The 23646-nt window shown below is 38.8% G+C and overlaps 12 protein-coding genes and 1 non-coding gene across 13 annotated transcripts; 6 read left to right on the top strand and 7 right to left on the bottom strand. All coding sequences in view use genetic code 12, as the record gives it.

The window, feature by feature from the left end:
* Window positions 1–92: 92 nt before the first annotated feature.
* LCB1 (serine palmitoyltransferase component) lies at window positions 93–1835 on the top strand (the record flags this gene model as incomplete). Its single annotated transcript, XM_006684315.2, has 1 exon — window positions 93–1835. The coding sequence occupies one exon, from the start codon at window positions 93–95 to the stop codon at window positions 1833–1835; it is 1743 nt and encodes a 580-aa protein (XP_006684378.1).
* Window positions 1836–1987: 152 nt separating this feature from the next.
* Window positions 1988–3721, bottom strand: cut23 (Anaphase-promoting complex subunit 8; the record flags this gene model as incomplete). The annotated part of the gene is made up of 1 exon (XM_066158075.1): window positions 1988–3721. One exon carries the CDS (start codon window positions 3719–3721, stop codon window positions 1988–1990), a length of 1734 nt encoding a protein of 577 aa, XP_066014172.1.
* An 84-nt stretch (window positions 3722–3805) lies between these two features.
* PSN45_003396 (uncharacterized protein) lies at window positions 3806–4774 on the top strand (the record flags this gene model as incomplete). The annotated part of the gene is made up of 1 exon (XM_066158074.1): window positions 3806–4774. One exon carries the CDS (start codon window positions 3806–3808, stop codon window positions 4772–4774), a length of 969 nt encoding a protein of 322 aa, XP_066014171.1.
* A 71-nt stretch (window positions 4775–4845) lies between these two features.
* On the bottom strand, window positions 4846–5247 carry MPC3 (Mitochondrial pyruvate carrier subunit; the record flags this gene model as incomplete). Its single annotated transcript, XM_006684316.2, has 1 exon — window positions 4846–5247. The coding sequence occupies one exon, from the start codon at window positions 5245–5247 to the stop codon at window positions 4846–4848; it is 402 nt and encodes a 133-aa protein (XP_006684379.1).
* Window positions 5248–6004: 757 nt separating this feature from the next.
* Window positions 6005–8341, top strand: ACO1 (Aconitate hydratase mitochondrial; the record flags this gene model as incomplete). The annotated part of the gene is made up of 1 exon (XM_006684317.1): window positions 6005–8341. One exon carries the CDS (start codon window positions 6005–6007, stop codon window positions 8339–8341), a length of 2337 nt encoding a protein of 778 aa, XP_006684380.1.
* Window positions 8342–8493: 152 nt separating this feature from the next.
* On the bottom strand, window positions 8494–8567 carry PSN45_003393. Its single transcript has one exon. It is a non-coding gene; the product is annotated as a tRNA-Lys (tRNA).
* A 278-nt stretch (window positions 8568–8845) lies between these two features.
* On the bottom strand, window positions 8846–12112 carry PSN45_003392 (uncharacterized protein; the record flags this gene model as incomplete). The annotated part of the gene is made up of 1 exon (XM_066158073.1): window positions 8846–12112. One exon carries the CDS (start codon window positions 12110–12112, stop codon window positions 8846–8848), a length of 3267 nt encoding a protein of 1088 aa, XP_066014170.1.
* A 1069-nt stretch (window positions 12113–13181) lies between these two features.
* Window positions 13182–15455, top strand: SEC23 (GTPase-activating protein S23; the record flags this gene model as incomplete). The annotated part of the gene is made up of 1 exon (XM_006684319.1): window positions 13182–15455. One exon carries the CDS (start codon window positions 13182–13184, stop codon window positions 15453–15455), a length of 2274 nt encoding a protein of 757 aa, XP_006684382.1.
* Window positions 15456–15536: 81 nt separating this feature from the next.
* On the top strand, window positions 15537–16623 carry AOS1 (E1 ubiquitin-activating protein aos1; the record flags this gene model as incomplete). Its single annotated transcript, XM_006684321.2, has 2 exons — window positions 15537–15561; window positions 15617–16623. The coding sequence occupies 2 exons, from the start codon at window positions 15537–15539 to the stop codon at window positions 16621–16623; spliced, it is 1032 nt and encodes a 343-aa protein (XP_006684384.1).
* Window positions 16624–16642: 19 nt separating this feature from the next.
* Window positions 16643–18634, bottom strand: HDA3 (histone deacetylase; the record flags this gene model as incomplete). Its single annotated transcript, XM_066158072.1, has 1 exon — window positions 16643–18634. One exon carries the CDS (start codon window positions 18632–18634, stop codon window positions 16643–16645), a length of 1992 nt encoding a protein of 663 aa, XP_066014169.1.
* A 92-nt stretch (window positions 18635–18726) lies between these two features.
* Window positions 18727–20157, bottom strand: PSN45_003388 (uncharacterized protein; the record flags this gene model as incomplete). The annotated part of the gene is made up of 1 exon (XM_006684323.2): window positions 18727–20157. The coding sequence occupies one exon, from the start codon at window positions 20155–20157 to the stop codon at window positions 18727–18729; it is 1431 nt and encodes a 476-aa protein (XP_006684386.2).
* Window positions 20158–20222: 65 nt separating this feature from the next.
* Window positions 20223–21230, bottom strand: PSN45_003387 (uncharacterized protein; the record flags this gene model as incomplete). The annotated part of the gene is made up of 1 exon (XM_006684702.1): window positions 20223–21230. The coding sequence occupies one exon, from the start codon at window positions 21228–21230 to the stop codon at window positions 20223–20225; it is 1008 nt and encodes a 335-aa protein (XP_006684765.1).
* Window positions 21231–21818: 588 nt separating this feature from the next.
* Window positions 21819–23624, top strand: SAP9_1 (aspartyl protease; the record flags this gene model as incomplete). The annotated part of the gene is made up of 1 exon (XM_006684325.1): window positions 21819–23624. The coding sequence occupies one exon, from the start codon at window positions 21819–21821 to the stop codon at window positions 23622–23624; it is 1806 nt and encodes a 601-aa protein (XP_006684388.1).
* Window positions 23625–23646: the final 22 nt, after the last annotated feature.

Raw genomic sequence — 23646 nt, 5'->3', positions numbered from 1 at the left:
TCTGGGCATACTCTCATACTTTGATTGAACTATTGTCATATTAGTTGACGTTCCGAACCCCTATTATTGTTATCGATTCAAGCACCTGAAACATGTCTCCTGAAAGTGAATTCACTTTTACCACCACAAAAACTACCACCACAATCCAAACCACAACTTTACCTCCGACGCTCGAGAGTCTTAGCAATACCTTGGCTGATACCTTTGTTCACTACTTGAACTACTTGGGTAAAGTTCCAGGTGGAGATTGGTTATTATGGTACATCAAGGCTTCCTACAAAGATGATCCCGTCAGATCGCTCTTTGAATTGGCACTATTTCTCTTTGGGGTTTACTACTTCTTTAATTCCAGAAGAAAGGAAAACAAGAGTGACTTGGTCACCTTGTCTAAGCGTGAGATCGATGAATTGATTGATGAATGGAATCCTGTTGAAATCGTTGATGAAGTCACTCCTATTGAGAAGTGGCAAATGAAATCACTTCCTGTGGTTAAGGGCCACAATGGTGCTCGTATACAATTGGAAAACTTGAACAAGGCTAAGGATGTTGTGAACTTGGCTAGCAATGACTTTTTGAATTTGAATGAGAGTGAAGAACTCAAAACTATCGCTAAGAGTGTCATTAACTATAGCGGTGTCGGTGCCTGCTCTGCACCAAACTTCTACGGTACTCAAGATTTCCATGTCAGATTGGAAGAAGACTTGACTGATTACTTGCATGGAGAGAACTCCATTTTATATGGTCAAGACTTTGTGACTCCAAGTTCAGTATTACCGGCTTTTGTTAAAAGAGGTGACGTTTGTGTGGTTGATACAGGTGTCAATATTGCTATTCAAAAGGCTTTGGTTGTTAGTCGTTGTGAAATCGAATGGTACCACCACAATGATATGAAGCACTTGGAGAACTTATTGAAAGAGATCACTCCTACTTTAGACAAACAAAAACCACTTAAAAGAAGATTCATTGTCACTGAGGCAATCTTCAGCAATGGTGGCTCTTTGTTGGACTTACCTAAGGTGGTTGAATTAAGAAAGAAGTACAAGTACAGGTTATTTTTGGATGAGTCTAATTCTATTGGGGTTTTAGGTAACACTGGAAGAGGTATCACTGAATATTTTGGCATTCCTAGGTCTGACGTCTCCATCACTGTGGGAACCTTGGCCAACTCTTTAGCAAGTTCGGGTGGATTTTGTGTTGGTGCAAGTCCAATGGTCCATCATCAAAGATTATCTTCTTTAGCTTATGTTTTCAGTGCCTCTTTACCCCCTTATTGTGCTAAAGTTGCTTGTCAAGCAATTAAAGAAATCAAAAAGTTAAACTCAAATGGAAAATCTATTTTAATTTCCAAATTACATGAAAACACCAAATTTCTTCACGAGGGGATCTCTTCTGCCATCAAAGATTCTAATTTTGTTGAGGTTATTTCAAACATCAACTCCCCGGTTATCCAATTGAGCTTAAAGGGACCTTTCAGAGAAGCCATAAATCTCCCTGAATTTTATGGAAACACTAGCTTTTTGACGACTGCTAGGAGATCTAAATATAACAACCCTTTTGATGAAAAATACAATTTAGAAAACTTTATCTTGCAAAAGATAGTCGATCAAGTGTTGGCAAGTTCTAATATTCTCATCTCAAGGTCCAAAAATCTTTTGGTGCATGAACATCTTCCTGTTGCCAAACCAAGGTTGATGGTTTATGCCAATACAGGAGTTTCCATTGAAGACCTAAGCTTGTTGATAAGAACTATTAATGGCGCCGTCAACACTGTTTGTGGTTCAATCAATAGAGAATCCAGTTTGGACACCTTAACGTCCGAGATGAAGGTTTACTGATCTTCACTACATACCCATATCACATATCCCAAGCTTATACTTGATCAGAGCTAAGATTCTTGGGATCATTCTATTTTATCTTATTTTATTTAATAATCTCTAATCTAATCAACCCTAATACTTTAATACACTCTTGTTCTATGGTTATTTGATTATTTGTTCATTCTGTTTCTTGCTTCTCTAGCAATGGCTCTAGCTTCTTCAATATCATGGGCATTATTATGATTCAAATCCTTGGTTAATTCATATGCTTCCTCGTATTTCTTCAACTCTAGCGCATAGCGAGCTAACCACAATCTCGCTTTGGATGTTTCATCGGTGATTCCCCAGTCAAGCTCTTGGTCAAAACATAGCTTCATGTACTTATAACACTCTTTTACAGAAGCAATCTTCTCGTAAATGCTGGCAAGTTTATAGCAAATGTAAGGATCATAGCTTCCATGACTTTCTTGTGGTTTATTGGTATTATCAATGCTTAACGCCTTTTTGAAAGATTTCAATGATTCATCAAACTTCCCTATCTTTTCGTAACAGTTTCCAATTGCTTGCCACATTCTCTTGTCAGTTGGTTGCAAATTTGTGGCTCTTTGATAATAGTACAAGGAGTACAAATGCATATCTAGAACTTCGTATGCTTGTCCCAACCCGTACCAGGCTCTGAAATCTTTGGGATTAATATCCACAGCTCTTCTATAACTTTCAATAGCTGCGTGACTATTCTTAAGTTCAACAAACTCATGACCCATCAAAGTCCAAGCACTTAGACTGTTTTTATTTAATATCAATGCTCTTTTGTAATACATGATAGCCTTTTCATGTTCACCTTTCATAGAATGATAGTTGGCGATAATACAGCAGGTTTCTGGTTTGAACTTATCAATGTTAGACGAATATTGGGCCAAAAATGATAGTTTTGATTTCTTTTCCATAACATATAACATGTTGGAGTAAGTGTCCAAATCATCAATCCGTAAGGGATCATCTTCAAGAATCTGATCAAAAATCAGCTCCGCTTGATAGTAATCCAAAGAATGATAACATATTAAAAACTTTTGAATCTTCAAGAAATTGAAGTTTGGAAATATGCTTAATAATTTTTCAAGAGTTTGATTGACATCGACTGATTGCTGATAGAATTCTTGTAATAACACCACTTCGAAGAAGTTGAACATTATACTTGGGTTTAAAGACGACTTTGAACTTTTGACCTTATTGAGCAACTCCATAGCTTCATCAAAATCTATTATTGAATTGATCAACTCTTGCCAGCAAGACCAATTATATGGGAACAACTTTAGGGCCGCTAACAAATTTCGTTGAGCCAACTTGTAGTTCCTCTTTTTGTTGTAAATTATTCCTAGTAAATAGTATAAAAAGTGGTTTGGGTTACTGGATGAGTTGAAACTCTCTATCTCCTGGATAATTTTTGACAACTTTGAATTCAAATCCTTACTGTTGGCTTGTCCACCTATTATATTTCCTTGTGTTCTATGGTTGTTTTGATTAGGATCAGCTTCATCTGGGACATGAAATAAATTGACTGATCCATCATTTTCTTCAGCCATCTTTTTATCGAGTGAAAGAATCTTTGAGTATAACTTCAAGAAAACAGCATTCCCACTCTTACATCCCACTAGTGAGTGAGCACATCTATCAAACTCCTTGACATCAAAGTAAGATTTTGCCAATATAAACCTAGAATAATCTTGCAAGTCATATGGATCAAATTCGAGTGTAGGAATTTGAGTGATATTTGATGCATTTGATAACCCATTAATGGCTTCAGCACACCACTTAGATGCTTGGAGGAGATTGATATTGGATAGTGTGATTTGAGCCTTTAACAAATCAGTCCTCAACTGGTCAATTGACTCATCTGTCTCCATACTAAGAAGATATCTGTGTTCCTGGAGACAAATACAAATCCAAACCCAAACAATTCGCGACTGAAGATTTTCAGACTGAAGACAATGATTGAAGAGACTACATACGAAAGCTTCCAGCAGCGGCTTGAGAGAGTTCGCACAAGCAAGGCTAGTGCTGACCTTGTTCTAGATGAGTTGTCCAATAGGTCCCATCAAAAGGGGCTCATTGTGGATTCGTTCATAATTACCAAATTCCATCGAGATTTCAAGAGTTTGCAAAATGAACAAAAGAACCAGTTTGTCGACAGCGAAATCTCTGCTTATAACAAGAAACTAGGACAGATGAGTCGTCTTGATTTTGATATTGAGAATATGGTGAAAGAGCATGACCAAAAGCGTGCTCAGGTTAAGCTTCCCAGTGTATCTGTTTCAATATTAGCGATCGAGAAACTCGATGAACAATTATTAAAGGATATCGACATAAAGGGCCGGACCGAAGTGTCGATAGGTGAAGTATTTTCTCTAGACGGAGGGGAAAGGCCAAAGATAGATATGGAAATATTCGATAAACTAGTCAATATTGAGTACCAGTTGAGAATAGAAAGGATGATCAAACACGATATCTTGAAGAAAATCAAAAAGGAACTTACCTCGGCCACCCAGAAATGGACTAGTAGAAACAATGTTTTAAGTGGGTTTGTGAACAAGCGTTTGCCCGACATAATAAAAGAGGTAAATGAGATACGACAATTGGAAAAAGAGCTTGAAGATGGGTACGAAGATGACGAAGATGACGAGGAAGAGGAAGAAGAAGCGATAGACGAATTAGAGCAACCAACTGGACCAGATCCAGCTATTGAAGATGCCGAGCATGGCCTTGGAGAACAAGATTCAGATGATGAGTCTAGGCACTCTGAACCCGAAGAACTTGGAACACCCGGCATTGAGGAAACGCTAGATACCGAAGGAACGCTAGACACCGAAGGAACTCCAGACGTAGAAGATGAACATGGTATAGAGGAACAGAATGTCACACGCTCATCAGAAGACCCAGATGAAATGATTGTAGACTAATGTTTTATTATCAAAGTGTATATCATACAAATTATGAATATGTTAAATACTATCAAAATATATCGGATTCATCAATTGGCAGCAGCCAATTCAGGGCTGGGGATTTCCCTCTTGGTAGGCTCTCCATTGAAGATGTAACTAACAATTTCTTTAGGAGAATCACCTGCAGCATTTCTATAACTAATAATTCTGTACAACTGATAACCAGCCACACCCCCCAAGAAAAAGTTCACGGAAGCCAAGAGAGGGTTTCTTGGTTTGATGACAAAACCAGCCCATCTGGTCCAAATAACACCAGTAGAAAAAAGAGCAATTTGTTGAGTTCCAGATAATTTTTCTACTGGTCTTTGCATGTCGTTGGCCCCAGCAATCACCAAGGACCATTTCATAACAGGAGCCCAGAAGTGGACGGTCTTGGGTCCGGTTTCGGACTGCAAGAATCTTTGAAACTTCGAACCTGTAGCAGCTGCCATTTTAATTAAGTATAATGAAATGTGTTTGAAGTATCGGCACAAAACGATCCATTAAAAGTGCGGTGCTGACGGAGTTCACGACATTCGGACTAGGATAAATGTCGGACTGGGGCAATGTCTCACCGAGGGGGGTGGTGGTCGCGCGAGCACCAAGTGGTCGTGTTACCGACATTCTCCTACGGAGTTTTCTCGCATTTACCAAAAACTGCGAGCGTCGGGTCCGAAATCAACAAAACCAATTAGAGCCATTTCAAACACGATTAACAAACATGAGGAGTTTTGAAATCTGGAGATGAAAAACCAACTTTCGAGGGCTCCACCGGTCGCAGTCATCGACTACCACTTACTTGTAGAAACACATTATATGAGCTATTTGTTTAGGGCATTCACGTAAATCTACCGGGGGCAGTGTACTCTACACCGTACCTAAGATATCTATCACACTTTTAACAAGAGCATCTTCGGCCCATTACCCGTCTGTCCCGTACGGTTTTCTAATTTATACCAGCATACCTTTCGCGCACACCCGGGGGTAGCCTCGGTCAGGGCACCCCAAGTAATGCATTTGTATTATTTCGCTCCTAATTGGCTGAAACCCAAAACTCGACTTATACACAGGTATTTGGTCTCCCATCCAACTCCCATTATTTATGATCCTTTAAATCCTGGTGAAGCAAAAATTTTCCCTTCCCTTTCTTACCAACTACAAGTTTTTTAGTTTTTTCTTTTAGAAGTTCAAGGAATAATTGGAATTACAATGTTGTCTGCTACTAAAAGATCCATTAGATTAAATGGAGCCCGTAACTTGGCAACTGCATCCCTTACCAGGGATTCCCAAGTTAACCAAAACTTGTTGGAAGATTTTTCATTTATCCAATACAAAAAACACCTTGAAAACGTCAACATCGTCAAGTCTAGATTGAACAGACCTTTGACTTATGCTGAAAAGTTGTTATATGGTCATTTAGATGACCCTCACGGACAAGATATTGAAAGAGGGGTTTCTTACTTGAAATTGAGACCTGACAGAGTTGCTTGTCAAGATGCCACCGCCCAGATGGCCATCTTACAATTCATGTCCGCTGGAATGCCCCAAGTGGCCACTCCATCGACCGTTCACTGTGACCATTTAATTCAAGCTCAAGTTGGTTCTGTTAAGGATTTGGCAAGAGCCATCGACTTGAACAAGGAAGTGTTTGACTTTTTGGCTTCGGCTTGTGCCAAATACAACTTGGGTTTCTGGAAACCAGGTTCTGGTATTATCCATCAAATTGTCTTGGAAAACTATGCTTTCCCAGGTGCTTTGTTGATTGGTACCGATTCTCACACCCCAAATGCTGGTGGTTTGGGTCAATTGGCCATTGGTGTTGGTGGTGCTGATGCCGTCGATGTCATGGCTAGTTTGGCTTGGGAATTGAAGGCTCCAAAGATTATTGGTGTTAAGTTGACCGGTAGAATGTCTGGTTGGACTTCTCCAAAGGATATTATCCTTAAATTGGCTGGTATCACTACCGTTAAGGGTGGTACTGGTGCTATTGTTGAATACTTTGGTTCCGGTGTGGAAACCTTTTCTTGTACTGGTATGGGTACTATCTGTAATATGGGTGCTGAAATTGGTGCCACTACTTCTGTTTTCCCATACAACAGCTCTATGGCTGATTACTTGAATGCCACCGGTAGATCAAGCATTGCTAGTTTTGCTGACTTGTACAAAAAGGATTTCTTACTGGCTGACGAAGGTTGTGAATACGATCAAGTGATTGAAATCGACTTGAACACTTTAGAACCTCACGTGAACGGTCCTTTCACCCCAGATTTGGCTACTCCAATTTCTAAGATGAAGGAAACTGCTATTGCCAACGGATGGCCTTTGGAAGTTAAAGTTGGTTTGATTGGTTCTTGTACCAACTCTTCTTACGAAGATATGACCAGAGCTGCTTCTATCATTAAGGATGCTGCTACTCACGGTTTGAAGGCTAAGTCTATTTACACTGTTTCTCCAGGTTCTGAACAAGTCAGAGCTACTATTGAAAGAGACGGTCAATTGAAGACCTTTGAAGATTTTGGTGGTGTGGTTATGGCTAACGCTTGTGGTCCATGTATTGGTCAATGGGATAGAAGAGACATCAAGAAGGGTGACAAGAACACCATTGTTTCTTCTTTCAACAGAAACTTTACTTCCAGAAACGATGGTAACCCAGCTACTCACGCATTCGTTGCTTCTCCAGAAATGGTTACTGCTTACGCCATTGCTGGTGATTTAGGTTTCAACCCAATTCAAGACACCTTGAAGGATGCTAACGGAAATGAATTCAAGTTGAAGGAACCAGTTGGTGTTGGTTTACCCCCAAGAGGTTACGACAAGGGTGTTAATACTTACCAGGCTCCTCCATCTGACAGATCTACTGTTCAAGTTGTCATTGATCCAAAGTCCGATAGATTGCAAAAATTGACTCCTTTCAAGGCATGGGATGGAAAGGATGCTGAAAGATTACCAATTTTGGTTAAAGCCGTTGGTAAGACCACCACTGATCATATTTCTATGGCTGGTCCTTGGTTGAAGTACAGAGGTCACTTGGAAAACATTTCTAACAACTACATGATTGGTGCTACTAATGCTGAAAATGGTGAAATTAACAACGTTAAGAACCATTTCACTGGTGTTTACAAGGGTATTCCAGAGACTGCTGCTGATTACAGAGATGCTGGTAAGAAATGGGTTGTTATTGGTGACGAAAACTTTGGTGAAGGTTCTTCCAGAGAACACGCTGCTTTGGAACCAAGATTCTTGGGTGCTTTCGCCATTATTACTAAGTCTTTTGCCAGAATTCACGAAACTAACTTGAAGAAGCAAGGTTTATTGCCATTGAACTTTATTGACACTGCTGACTATGACAAGATTCAACCAGAAGATGAAATCTCCTTGTTGGAATTGAACGAATTGGCCCCAGGTAAGAACGTCCACCTTAGAGTTTATCCAAAGGATGGTAGTGAACCATGGGACTCTGAATTATCTCACACCTTCAACGCTGAACAAATTGAATGGTTCAAGTATGGTTCTGCATTAAACAAGATGGCCAGTAATAAGGCTTAATTGTAAATCATTTTATAACATCTTTTTTGCTTATTTATTTGTTGAATTTGAATATATTCATAACTTTATCCTTGTATGTGTACGTAAAAAGATTGAATCAAGATTTGAATCTTTTCTATTCCTTTGTTTGTTAACAAACAAAGGAAAAAAAAAGCCCGACGCGGGACTCGAACCCGCAACCTTGTGATTAAAAGTCACACGCTCTAGCCGATTGAGCTAGCCAGGCATATTTCGCAAGTGAAAAGTGAGGAGGTATTGACATGCGCCTAAATTTAGTTTATCATAACTTGGTTTTTTGACCTTACAAATATGCCTATAGCTCTAAAAATATCTCCAATGAGAACAATTAGGTCCAATTTGGAATACATCTCAAAGCAAATAAGCCTTCATGTCTTTAAAAGTAATTGCTAAAAATTTCAAAATTAGTAGTCAAATTTGAACTACAATTAAAAGTCATCATAATATACATATATTTGGAATCAGTTAACTACTTTTAACAAGCAACTAATCCACAAAGTTGATGACTTGGTGAAGAATATTTTCTAAACTAATGTAAAAGGCACAATAGTCGTTAATATCAACGTAGTTGTTTTTCAAATCAAAGCAAATTTTATCATGCAATAAAACCAACTCGTCTTCGTCAATATGGAAAGTTCCTGTTAAACTTGAATTGATGGTGAAGTCCTTCTCAATTTTAAAATCATCATTGGACTCGATAAGATTGATATCTGTGTCATATTTGGAGCTCATTCTCTGATTATTCATCAACAAATCATCATCCAAAATATCAAATGTAGTTTTATTATTCAAACCCGGAGATTCCAGAATTCCACTTAAACCATTCATTGAGCCGAACACCAAAGAATTTATGTTAAGGTTAATACCTGGAGAATCTGGAGCTGCAGTTCCTGTGTTAGAAATATACTTGATTTTTTGATTGTTCAATTTGTTGATCAATTCCATCGATAGGTTTGGCTGGGCAACTTGCATGGTTTTGAAAAGTTCTGTAGTATTCAAATACCCAGTCAACTGATAGTTGAAGTATTCATATTTGTTGAATATTTTGTTCTTATTCGATGAAGTAATTGAAAAGTTAGAACTGGTAAACTTATTAATGATGTGCAAGATTTTGAACTTTTTCAAGATGTACTCCCATGTAAGATTTGTCAAAGATAACATTCTCTTATACTTTTCATTCTTGAACCACTTTCTGTTAAGAATGAACAACGATTTGTTGATCAACTTAACATATATGATCAATTCATTGAATTTGATGGTTTCAAATTTGAATTTGACAATAATGATGATGAAAAGCAAGATGATAGAGTCTAAAGGAATAGTTCTCTTCACGTACCAATTAAACTTTCCAAACTTCAAGAAATCGTTATATTTGAGGAAATCATTCAAGTTGTGTAAGATGGAAGGAATTAAGTTATTGTTAATATCATTGTAGCTGAAATTATTGAATTGGTTGAAATCAAGACCCAAGTTCAAGTTTTGAAAATTGACAAAATTCTTGATTAAATTTTCTTCAACTAAGCTTTGGAAAGTGTCTTCAAACAGATTAAATGACAAAATACCATTTCTTGGTTTTGTCAAATGAACATCGTAAGAATCGATTGAATATGTGTATGAAGCATTGGAATTAGAACTTGACCCCGGCTCTTTCTTCGCTTGAGGAGAAGCCACTGAGTTTGAATTATCACTAGATTTTGGTTCTGTTGAACCGTTCTTAGTGATATGAAGACTGCTCAAACTCAACTTGTTATTCTCATCGCTCAACAAATGACTTGCCAAATGTCTTCCTTCTCCAACATTCACAGTTGAGTCATGTTCATTCAATAGGAACTTCTTGTGCAACAACATAACGGCTCTGTCCACAAAACTCCAACTATGATTTTTGATAAAATTGAGCAAATTGACTTCACCAACAGTTTTTGGTGGAAACTTTTTATGATAAAGATTCATCTTATTGATGGAAAGGTGGATGTAATCAAAATATTCACAAATCATTTTCTTTATTTCATTCATCTTTTCCTTTGATAAGTTCTTCGAATTATCACTGTGCAATTGGCTTACCAACTCATTCAAGATTCTGTCGTATTTGAATTTGATGTTCAAAGATAAAACAGAAGTGTTTAAGGTATAACCAACTATTTCATTTGCTTGATTGAAAATGGGTTCCTCGTCACTGGGTAAAACGACGTTAAAATCATCAAATTTACAAACAGGTGGTAGACAGAAATTGTGACTTGTCAAGCAATCTAAACCAAAAATTGTCCACCAAAGTAATCTTCTGAATTTAATGATTTCGTAATTCTTGATATTTAAGGAAAAAACTGGATCTTTGTTCATTTGCAAGAACTTAGCATATCTGATTATCAGGGACATTTCCATGGTAGACGGGTTAGGAGAAGTAGACTGAATGATAACATTACCTAATAACAAAGGAATGATTTTCAATCCATGAGGATAATTGTAGTACTGGCAAATCTTATTAAATCCTTTCAAATACTTGTTGATATCCTGATTTAACAATAAATTGTCATACTCTTCGAATTCACTAATGGTTGCAGCATACAATATGGGGAAATATAGAGTATAGAACTGCAACAAATTGAGATCAGTCAACGAATTGTTAGTCTCTTTTTCATAAGGGTTACACTCTTTCCAATACTTATCATGTTCTCTCACAAAGTCGTCGATATTGGTGATGATAGGTAATAAAATGTGAACTGAATTTAAGTACCTTTCTACTAATTCATATGATTTTGGCTTCGAAGTGGGTAAGTGATTTTCCAAATCCTCTAACAAGTTTTCATTGTCATAGTATGTATTTGTACCGTTCAAAAAGTTCTTTGTATTATCCAACCGTTCGGAGATTTCAAAAGAGGCGGAATTAGGATAGTGCGGTGATGCTGGGTTACGGAAAGTCTGGGGTCCTTGGGTATTCTGATGTAGATGACTCTTAGAATGATCCATGATGCTATTTTGTGGATATATATGGCTTGGATTTTTGGCAAAAAGCGAACTTATGTTGGTGCTGCTATTATTGTGACTCGAAAGACTAGAATGGAGGTCTTGATTTACAAGCTTATTATAGCTTTGAGTATGAGGATGACTTCCCTGATAGCTGGCGTAAGTGAAAGAACTTAAGTTGAATGAATACTGATCTTCCTTCTCGTGGTCTGCGTTTGCATTGGTGGAGCCATTTGTATTTGAAAAATATGAATTGGTCATATTGTTGCTCATACTATTCATCACAGGTGTCTGTAACAAAGACTTCGGTAGATTAGGGAAGTTGGAGCTTAAGGTTTCCATCAACTTGTTGTCCTGAATCGTCATCTCCTGTGATTGTGGATGGTCATTCGTACTACTTTTACTTGAGTTCTCCATCTCCATCTCCATTTCACTTGATTCCTGTTTCAAGATTTTGGAATCTTCCCTACTGATGGAACTGGTGTCACTTGTACTATTACTTGCTGCACTGCCATTTTGGAATGATGATCTTGACTTCTTCTTGCGTTTCCCACCTTTGCTAATTCTTTCATTAACAAAGTACTGGCAATCTATACCTAGCTTCTGGCAATGATCACAGGTTGGAACTGCTCGGGAGCATTTGATCTTCTTGGAATGACAATGAATACAACTCAAAATTCTCCTTTGTCTTGTCTTTTGCACTTTCAAAACCTTTCCATCAGCAAGTATTTTAACATGGACATCTGGTGCCTTCTTTGCTTGGGATATGTTTATCTCCGAAGTAGCTAACATTAGTGGTTGTTCAGTTGATCAAAATGATACAGTCATGTAAGTGTATATGATAAATAAAAAAATAGGAGAGGAAAAGAAACAGGGTATTCGCTCTTTGGCAATATTCGAATCAAAAAAAATATGTGTGTTTAAATGTCAAGGAGATTAGAAACCTTTTGAACATAACCCCCCCATAAAAATTTTCCTCTGAGTCCTGCATTTTTGCAAAGTCCGCACTTAAAATTGGAGGCCATAATTCTAGGTTTCGATGATTGATATCACCAAAACAGTCACACACGAGCTCTATATGTTATATAAGCATCATGGTTATCAATTGGGGTGTCAATGGTCATAGTGATCACTTTTTAAAATTAGTTCCCATCAGAAATAAATCAAAAATACCCATAAATAATTCCGCCAGCTTTTCAAACCCGTTTCTTTTTTTTGCGTTATTTGCCTCAGTTCACTGTAATCCAAGAAATATTCAGTTGACTGTGGGAATTGAGAGTCCCTATCAAACAATCATTAGCAAGAACTTGCCCGGTCTGGGTGTGATAGATTATTCAAATATCCCAAATAATATTGAATTGTACTAATTTTTGATGCAAATAACGGGTTTCGGAGTTTTAATCTATACTTCGGGGGCATCCCTTACTCCGAAATCATCAAGGAAACTGAAAATTGCTCCCAAAGCTAATGAATTTATGAGTTCAGCGAAATCTGGGGAAGCACTACTTAAACTCCGACGAACAAAAAGAAAGCCAATGACCGAGACACGACATTAATAGCGCAAAAAAGAGCACCTTGCGAGCTGCGACATTCGATCGGAACTACTGGGGTTAAGGACGCACACAGGGTGAATGTCATCACGTGACTTGTTTTTACCAATGGTTTCGAGAAAGCCAAATCTTAAAGAAGGTGGGTTTGGGTACAGCACTATGCTTACCAGATCATCATATATGCTCTCCTCTCTCTTAACCACGAATTTAAACTATTTCCCTATCTCGATTCAGAATATTTGTTCCCGCACTGTCGAATGGAAAAAACTCTCAACATCGAAATTCAAATCAATTACACGTAAACACCAACAATGAACTTTGAAGAGGCGGAAGACATTAATGGAATCAGGTTCAGTTGGAACACTTTGCCATCCACGAAGATGGAAGCCAACAAGATTGTTGTTCCAACTGGCTGTTTGTACACCCCTTTACTGACCAGGGAAGAAGGCGACTTACCAGTGGCTCAGTACGATCCTATTTACTGTATGAATCAAAACTGTAAAGCCATCTTGAATCCTTATTGTTCAATTGACCCAACAGGCTCTTGGTCTTGTCCGTTGTGTGGTAGTAGAAACCCCTTGCCTACCCATTACCATGGTATTACTCAAGAGAACTTACCATTGGAATTGACTTCCAATGCTTCAACCATAGAATATATTACTTCGAGGCCAGTTCAAAACCCTCCCATCTTCTTGTTCGTGGTTGATTTGTGCCAGGATGATGACAACTTGACAGCCTTAAAGGATTCCTTGGTGGTTTCATTGAACTTGTTACCTCCAAATGCTTTGATTGGTTTGATCACCTACGGTACCATGGTTCAACTTCATGATTTAGGAAGTGAATCTGTCAGTAAGTCGTACATATTTAGAGGTGACAAGACTTATACTGATAAGCAGATTTCTGAGATGTTGAATAAGCCAATTTTGACTGGCTTCAATGGTCAACCGGGTCAACCAAACATGCCTCCTCAATTTGGAAACTCATTGAACAGGTTCTTCTTACCATTAGAAGAAACTGAATACCAATTGACTAGCATCTTGGAAAACTTGGCTAAAGATCCATGGGCTGTCGCTCATGGTGATAGACCTTTGAGATGTAGTGGTTCAGCTTTAAATATTGCTTCGAGTTTGTTGGGTGCTACTTATTCGGGTTTTGGTGCTAGAATCATGTTATTCTCTTCTGGTCCGTGTACTTTGGAACCTGGTATCATTGTGAGCAACAAGTTGAAAGAACCTATTAGATCCCATTCTGATATCGATAAGGATAATGCCAAACACTTTAAAAAGGCCAACAAGTTCTACAAATCTATTGCTGATAGGGTTGTTAAAAACTCTCATGTCGTGGATATATTTGGAGGTTGTTTGGATCAAATAGGGGTTTTAGAAATGAAGGATTTGTGTAACTTAACCGGTGGTGTCTTATTATTGACTGATGCTTTCACCACTTCCATTTTTAAACAGTCCTTCTTGAGATTATTCAACAAGGATGAGGAAGGTTTCTTATCAATGGGTTTCAACGGTATCTTGGATATCAAAACCTCCAAGGAATTGAAGGTCAGTGGACTCATTGGGCATGCTTCTTCTTTGAGTGTTAAGACCCCCAATGTATCTGAAACTGAAGTGGGTATTGGAGGTACTTCTCAATACAGATTGTGTGCATTATCACCTCAGCATACGTATGCGGTGTTTTTTGATATTGCAAACACCCATAGTTTACCACCAAATGCTCAAAGTTTTATCCAGTTCATTACTCATTATCAACACAGTTCTGGTACTTATAGATTAAGAGTTACCACTGTGTCAAACTTATTGACAAGCGATGAAAGAGTCTTGACCCAAAGCTTTGACCAAGAAGCTGCTGCTGTCATAATGTCGAGAGTTACCTTGTTCAAATCTGAACAAGATGATGGTGCTGATGTTTTAAGATGGGTTGACAGAATGTTGATCAGATTGTGCCAAAAATTTGCCGATTACAGAAAGGATATGGATGAGTCCTTCAGATTAAGTCCACAATTCTCACTATATCCTCAATTCATCTACTATTTGAGAAGGTCCCAGTTCTTACAAGTGTTCAATAACTCTCCCGATGAAACTGCCTTCTACAGACATATTTTGTTAACGGAAAACACCAACAATTCGTTGATCATGATTCAACCAACATTGACATCATTCCAGTTAGACTCCGACCCTCAAGCCGTATTGCTAGACTCGGTTTCCGTTAAGGATGATGCTATTCTATTATTGGATACTTTCTTCCACATTTTAATCTTTCACGGAAAGACAATTAGTGAATGGAGAAAAGCAGGATACCAAGACCAGCCTGACTATGCCAACTTTAAACAATTATTGGAAGAGCCTAAGCAAGAAGCTGCTGAATTATTGGTAGACAGATTCCCATTACCGAGATTCATTGACACTGAAGAAGGTGGTTCACAAGCTAGATTCTTATACTCCAAATTAAATCCATCGACCTCATATAATAACCAGGATGTCATTGGTAATGGAGCTGTCGTTTTGACTGATGATGTTTCTTTACAGGTCTTCATGGGTCATTTGCAGAAGTTGGTTGTCTCTGGCTCCTCATAATCTTTTTTATATTGTCAGTAATTTTAAAAGTACGATTCGAATTATCACTTTTCCAAACTGCGACTCGATTTTTTTATCATAATGACTTCTGAAGAATTATCAAGAGGTAAGTAAAACTTAAAACATTTAATGCAAGAAACGACACTAACAATCCCCGCTAGATGAAATAGCCCTTTATGATAGGCAAATCCGGTTGTGGGGAATAGCAACTCAATTGAGACTAAGATCTGCAAGATTACTTCTCATAAACTTAGGCTCCGTAGGGATGGAAGCCGTAAAAAACCTTGTATTGGGAGGTGTTAATTCCATAGAATTGATGGATAACTCAACCATAAAGTCTGAAGACTATGGTGCCCAGTTCTTTTTGCCTAAAGATGATTCCAAAATTGGTGAATTGAAGTTACCTAATGTGGTGGATTCCATAAAAGAATTGAACGATAGAGTTGAGATCAACATAAACACAAAAAGTTTTGATACGGTGATACAAGGCGATCCTTCCTATTTCAAGAAGTTTGACTTGATAATTGCTACGGAGATCCAAAAGCCCGATACTTTCAAATTGAATGAGTTAACAAGAGAGCTCAATCTCCCCTTATATATAGCTGGAACTCATGGGATGTTTGGATACATCATCACGGACTTGATAGACAATATCAACGAAACGGAGAAGGATATGGGAAACCAGCCAAGAAAAGCAAACACAAAGCTCAATTTGAACAAAACCATTATAAAAGTTGAGAGCAACGAGCTGACGAACAAAGAACTCATTACAATCCATGATTCATATAGACCAATTAAAGAGATTTTCAGCTCGAAGTTGCTTCCTGAGCAGTTGAATAAAAGGCAATTGAAGAGATTGTCTCCGTCTTTGCCATTGATTTTTGCATTATTTGAGCTTCAAAGAGTCTCAGATATCAATGCTGAAACTCTCAAAAGCCATGCTTTGAAAGCATGTGAAGAGCTTGGAGTGAATCCCGATATTATTACTGATGAATACTTGAAGCTTTTTGTGGATCAAGGATTCACCGAGTTTGCACCTACGAGCGCAATTTTGGGAGGCTGTTTGGCTCAAGACATAATCCAATTTTTAAGTAAGAAAGAGAGTCCAATTAATAATGTGTTGATTTTCGATGGTCTTAGGTCGGAGATGCCTATATATACATTGTAATATAAATTGTTCGGTGTACTCATTTAGGTGTTATACCTCTTCCTTTTCTTTTCTTCAAATGAGATGAGTCTCTCAAATACCTGAAGGACTTTACTAACTTCTCTTTCAACCGCTGGTTTTCTTCTTTCTTCATTTCTATTTTGTTGATTAATTTGCTTCTATCCATTCTGAATTTCTTGATTTCTTCTTCATCAGTCTCCCTGAAATTGTCCAATCTCTTACCTAGATTCTCGTTCACTTCCTCCAACTCATTAATGGAAGACTTGGACTCTCTAATGGACTTCAAAGAGTTTTCATACTCGGTTTTCATATAATCTTTTTCTTCCTGTTTCGATTTAATCTTCCCGATACCATGTTCGATTGACTTGGTTAGCTCCCAAATTTTGATTTGGTTTCCAATCAACTTGATCTTCTTTTCATATGATCTGACATCTTCATGGTCTTTGAAGTTTTGTATCGTTTGCTTCATTTCTTCTATATCTTTCCTCAAGACTTCAATCTCCTCCTGCTTCTTGGTGAACTTCTTGTTACCGGTCTCAATTCTGGAACTGGAGTGGTCAACGTCCATTAACAAACTGCTCAATGTTTTTGCCAATTCCTGGTGCCGTCTACCAATTCTATTGTTTTGAACTTCGTCCTCATTGTAGAAAAGGTGACTATCATATTCTTGCTTGATAACCTCATATTGAAGATAGATGTTGTTTAATTGCATCATCAACTTATGGGTTAAATAAAGCAGATGATTATGATTACCGAAATCTGTGCTGTTCAAGTTATGGTTGAATATTCCAATTAAATTATCGAAATTATTCATGAGTGGGTTGGTGATATAGTTCAGCTTCAATCTGTTCATCTGATAGTAAGTATTTTTGGGTTTCTTATGTTTATGAACCCTTTTAACATCATCAATACTCGTGAGGTCAGTATCATATGGGGTATAGTGAAAATGGACTTCCGTTAGTAAAGACTTTTCCACGTCAATTACGGAAAACTCGGGAATATCTGGTAAACCAGGCAAGGGCCATACAGGGTAAGAGTCTGACTCAAGCATTTGATTGAAAAACGCTGTCAAGTAGTTCAAGCCCTGGTTGTATATGGGGAAAATGTCCGGGGCTAAAATTCCTATCTGGTCCCGGAGGCACACAATAGACGATATGAGCTTGTACAAGTAGTCAGTGTCGTTTTCGTGCCCCTCATAGAATATTCTGCAATGTTCAATACTCAACATTGGAATTAACTTTATAAGACTGGCAGGAGAGGACCTGTTTTGAGATCTTAAATTTGTAATTAGATCATTAGGCACAAATTCATCGAACTTTATCACCAAGTCAAGCTTAAGACCAGATAAGTCTTCTTTCACTTCACTCAAGTCAGTAGGTATCAAGTGCACTGTCACATTCGCATTAGTCGGTTCATTCTTTTTATGGTCCCTTCTCAAGTAGTTGCCGACGTATCTCTTCAACTTTATGGGGCTGGAAACATTTCCGATTAAGAGCGCCTCAACCAAGTCCGTGAGTTTATTAATATTGCTCAACACCACACCAATATGTTTGTGATGTAATGCAGCCTTCTCCCTATCTTCCTTAGCGGTACGTTTGCCCACCCCTCTTTTTCTGAGATTATAATCGTCACAGCTTCGGCAAATAACGTTTATCAAATCCTTTAAAACATTGAACTTACCACTTGTCTCAGCCAACTTCAAAGTCATGTCTCTTTGCAACAAATTTTTAGGCATATAGTGTGTGATCAATAAGTAAGGGTGGGAGCTTACCAACATGCAATTCCGAATGCAGATTTCCAAGGATTTAACAATAAGTTCTGTCTTATCGTTTGTTTCACAGTACTTTAAAATATCACTATAGTGTAAGGATACAATTTGGTCGGTCAATTCTCTCTGAAACTCATAAATTGGTGTGGTAAGGTTGTACTCACCGCTATCATTGATGTGGTCGATTTCCAAGTCAACGATAGGCGGCTCGGGTGTACTGTCCAAAATCCGAAATAAATTCATGTTCCTAAAGATTGATTTTTTTCCTCTCGATATATTTTGCGTATTGACTATGTAATTCACGAGAATTTTTTTGAGTTTTATACTATTTGCAGCTACTGCCAGAGTTTAACTGATTTATCCCAATGACATGTTACTATTTGAGCACCGTCCTGTGAAATATCACATCCCATAACTTTGTCTGTACTAATAGTCTCCCCCACTTTGATCCAGTTATCTGCACTCCAGAGTCTTATTTTACCGTCATACGAAGAGCTCAACAATAATTTCCCACTACTACTGAGTTTGGTGGGATTTTCGTCATTTTTGTCGGTTACAATCTCAGAAAGTTTCATGCTAGATGATGAGGATGGATTGTAGAACCGTAGATCACTGATGAGCTTGGTATGGGCTGGAATAGAACATAACTCTATAGGACTCTTATTCAAGTTGTTATTTATTTTCCGAAGATCCCAGATCTTTATAGCACTATCACCTCCTCCAGTAGCTATATGATATCCATTTGAGGACCAGTCCATCGAATAAACTCCCTGAATATGCCCAGATAAATTGTTGATAAGTCTTCCAGACCTCAAGTCCCAAAGTTTCACAAGTGCATCAAGGCCACCAGTACTCAAGATACTTCCATCTGGATGGAACGAAGCAGCAAACACTTCTTTCAGGTGCCCTTCTTGCTGCAAGATCTCGGTCCCAAACTCAAAGTCCCAAAGTTTCCAGGTTTGATCAAAAGATGTGGATATGAAATGCAGTTTTTGGGGGTGAAAAAGACTCTTTGCTATACGCGAGTCATGAGCTTTGATGGTCTTTAAAGGAGTGTAAGGTTTCGTCGGGTCTGAACTACAGTCCCAGTAATTTATACTACCTTCGTTACCTCCGGTTAATAACTTTGAGCCATTCCAGTCCAATCCACTGACTTTCTCTAGGTGGTAACCTGGTACCAGGCGTCCCACAAGACTCAATTGCAGATCGAGGATATAGATATTTCCGTCCCAAGATCCACAGGCAATTTTAGAATTGTCGTCGTTGTACCTGACAGTGGAAATAGCACGCTGGTTATTGGGAATAAGTTGGGATCCGTAGATTTCGAACTTCGCTGCTTTTCCGTTGATGATTCTTCTGTGTTTCAACACCTTAATGGGGTCGGGCTCGTGCTCTTCTCTTAGTCTTCGTATTCTGGCACTGGCTTGTCTTAATGAGTATGTGAGGATTTGCTTCCGAGCATCAAGTAATTCATGGGTGCCTGGTGTATAGAATTCTTCATCGTCTTCCGACACATCTTCATCTTCTTGATCAGACTTCATAGTAACATCATCCACTACGAAGTTTTCCCCAAAATTCGTGTGTGGCATTTCATTGATAAACTTGATGAGTCTCAGCCTTCTATCGGCATTATCTTCGCCAAAATAGGTGATGGGTTCTTTCAACTTTCGAAGCAACAGTCTCACTTCTGCGTCGGATGTCGGTATGCTCCGATTGTTGAATGTAACCTTCGTATCATTAATGACCGGTATTGTATTGTTATACATAATATGGAAGATGTTGAGGTTAAGATTCGATTTTCGCATCTCATTCCTCTTAAATAAATAGTAACCTAATGATTTTCTGCCAAAATTCTAGTTGCAAAATCGGCAAAAGTCTCTTTATCATTGACTCTCTGATCCAAATCTGGCTGACAAAATACTGCCAAAGTATTTCTGGCGATGCTAGGTAAATTAGTCCCTTTGACAAAGTGAGAAACTGCTCTGAAATTGCCCTTGGATACTTCTTGCAAAGCGCTCCCGGTTTGGAAAGCAATACAATCCTTTGGGATGCTCACCTTAACCACCTGGTTATGTCTATTTCGGATGTACAACCCTGAAATTGGGTCTGGATTCTGTGGCAAGTCATTGGTTAGGCCTTGGGACTCATCGATAAACAATGCTGAGGTTAAGCCTGTAATGCAAGAGTGGTCCAAATGCTCACCACACCAATCGTCATCATTTTCCAGCAGGTCCTGGGTTTTGACAGGATAATAGTGCAATAGTCTCGCCTTGGTGCACGTAGAAGTGTGTACGATGTTTTGAAGGTAATCTGGCGGTAATTCAAATCTCTTGGAGATGTAGTTGTCACAGTTAACTGCCACTTTCTCTGCCACGCTGATGATGAAGCTACATAGCTTTTTCATGTCACCTTTGAAGGTTTCTAGTCCACTGTTGGGCGGAGGCCAGATATTAGGAGAGGTATATGCCTTATAGTTAGGGTACCTTTCACACAAATCAAGCCTTGGTCCTTCCAAGTCATCCTGCTGATGAAAGGCACAATTCACATAGAAAGAGCCCTTACCATAGTCTGGTTTTCCCGACCCCAAGATCTCTTTTCCGCATGACCAACCGGTTAGCCATATACTCTCTTCATTCTCTAACAGTTGCAATACATGCTCCGGCTGGTTGGCTAAGATCGACGCACTCTTGAGCACCTTCAATCTAAGCTCCGAAAAAAAGTCAGGAAGGTCTTTAATAATAATGATTCCCAAGGAGTCGGGTCCAAAGGCCTTGTCTAGAGTCGTATCATCAATACCCTTCACGAGATTTTCGAGAGAAACGCATACAGGTACATCCATACTGGCAAAGCCCTGAAAGTTTTAAGCGATGTAATCAGGCGCGAAGTATTTACTGCGAGGCATAAAACACTGTGCCACAAAAGCTCCCACATATAGTGTCAGTCAATCCTACAAGGTAAAACGTAGACTCATCTTATGATCTTCAGGGGTAGACAATAGAGGCTTGCCTCGTGGGATAGGAGGTAAACTAAGGTAATGTCTCCTTCATTCAGAATTCATGCACAAACAACGGTTATGGCGTCAGCCATTTACAGTAGGCCCTAACTCCAGTTAGAAAAATTTGGTGCAACGTGTAAAATATTAAGGTATTTGACGGGGTGAGACTTTTTGACGTGATGCACAGAAGCTTACATGAAAACAGCCCCCATTAGAATTTAAAACATGCAGGGGGGCTCATGTTCAGGTACGTTGTGGTCATATAGATCTATTCTGGCCCTCGTGTACTTTGTACGGTACACGGGAGTCCAGCTGCAAAAATAAAGCTTCTACCGTCAAAAACTCTGTAAGCGACCCGCAGATTAGCTTTCGCGGATATAAATACAATAGAACCAATCTGCGTATTTTTTTTCTGATAAAAGTGTTGTCACCATGAAGTTCGTCTCCTTGGTAGCAGTAACGGTTTTGGCTAGTTTGGGACTGGCCACCTCAGTAGAAGAAAATGATAATGGGTTTTTCAAACTCGGTTTCGAAGTCAAAAGAGGTGACGGCCTTGCTAATATTGATTCTGACAAGAAGGGAAGATTCGTCAAAAGAGCCTCATCCAACAACCCTATTGAAGTCCAGCTTGAAAATGCCGAAACCTTCTACATTGCTGATTTGAATATTGGCTCTAAGGAAGATAAAGTCCAGGTTTTGGTGGATACTGGCTCGTCTGATTTGTGGGTGATGTCTGGTGACGTGAAATGCTTAGCTTCTTCTTCTTCTTCTACCAAAAAGCGGAACTTAGCATCAGATATCGGAGCTCATAGAGGTGGTAATGTGATTGATATCGCTAGTAAACCAACCAAAACCGTCAACAAGGGTATTCTTAATGAATACTCAAGTCTTTTGAGTGAAATTGGAATTGAGGCTACAGACGTTTCTTATGAGTCATCTGACCCTTGGGTTGACCCAGGTTTGGGTGGATTCGCTAGTTTGGTCAGTGAATCCTCTTATGAATCTGGCCAAAGTGGTTCTGATGGTGATCTGGATGCTAGTGCAACTGTTGATTGTACATCTTATGGTTCTTTCAGTACTGAGGGTTCGGATACTTTCAAAAAGAACTCTTCCAGTGACCTCTTCGACATCTCCTACGCGGATGGTAGTGAAGCCATTGGGGTATGGGGTACTGATGATGTTAAAATCGGTAACGTGACCGTCAAGGGCTTGAGCTTAGCTGTGGTTAATGAAAGTTCTTCTGACGTTGGAGTTTTGGGTATTGGATTGCCTGGTTCCGAAGTCACTTACTCAGGTTCATCCAGCTCTTCCTATGAGTACGATAACTTACCGTTAAGATTAAAAGCATTGGGCTATCTCAAGAAAGTCGTTTACTCTTTATACTTGGGGGATTCCGACTCCAAATACGGTGATCTCTTGTTTGGAGCTGTGGATACTTCAAAATATTCGGGTGATTTAACCACTTTTCCCATTGTTAACAGCTATGCTTCTTTGGGTATCTCATCACCCATCAGGTTGGAAATTAATTTGGACAGTGTCAGCGCAGCCGCTTCCAACTCATCTAGTAAACACAAAGTAGCTGATAACGGTTACACTGCTTTATTGGATTCTGGTACTACGTTGTGTTACTTTCCTGAAAGTGTAGTTACCAAGTTGGGTGAATCTTTCAACCTTGACTACTCTCAAAATGTTGGTGCCTATTCAATTGATTGTAACCTCGATTCAGCTGCTCAAGTCGTTTTCACATTTTCTGGTACCAGTTATTCAGTTTCTTTATCAAGCTTCATTCTTGAAAGTGATGGAGACACTTGTTATCTTGGTATCATTGGACAATCAGCGGATTCTGAAACTGGTTTGGAATCCTACATTCTTGGTGACAATTTCCTCAGAAACTTTTATGTGGTTTATGACTTGGAAGATTTAACTATCTCCTTGGCAAAGGCCAAGCACGACTCTTCTGACTCAAACATCGAAAGTGTTTTGAGTACTATTCCCGGTGCTTCTAGTGCCAAGAATGCAAAGACATCTGCTTTGACAGGTGGATCTGAATCACCCTCTGCTACAGCTGTAACAACCTTAGCTAATGGTTCTGACTCTACTTCCGAAGCCACAGAAGACTCAGATTCAGACTCTGGGTCCGATGGCGATTCAGGTAACACGAAGGATTCCTTTGCCTTCAGGGTTGCTCCTAGCTTTTTCATGGTATTTGCATCTCTAACCTTGGTTGCCTTTTTTTAAATTCAACACTCCCAAAAAAGTT

Source organism: Yamadazyma tenuis, chromosome 4 (genome assembly GCF_029203305.1).
Source record: "Yamadazyma tenuis chromosome 4, complete sequence".
Taxonomy (NCBI): Eukaryota; Fungi; Ascomycota; class Pichiomycetes; order Serinales; family Debaryomycetaceae; genus Yamadazyma; species Yamadazyma tenuis.
Note: the sequence above shows the minus strand (reverse complement) of the source record. Positions and strands in the feature narration are given on the sequence as shown.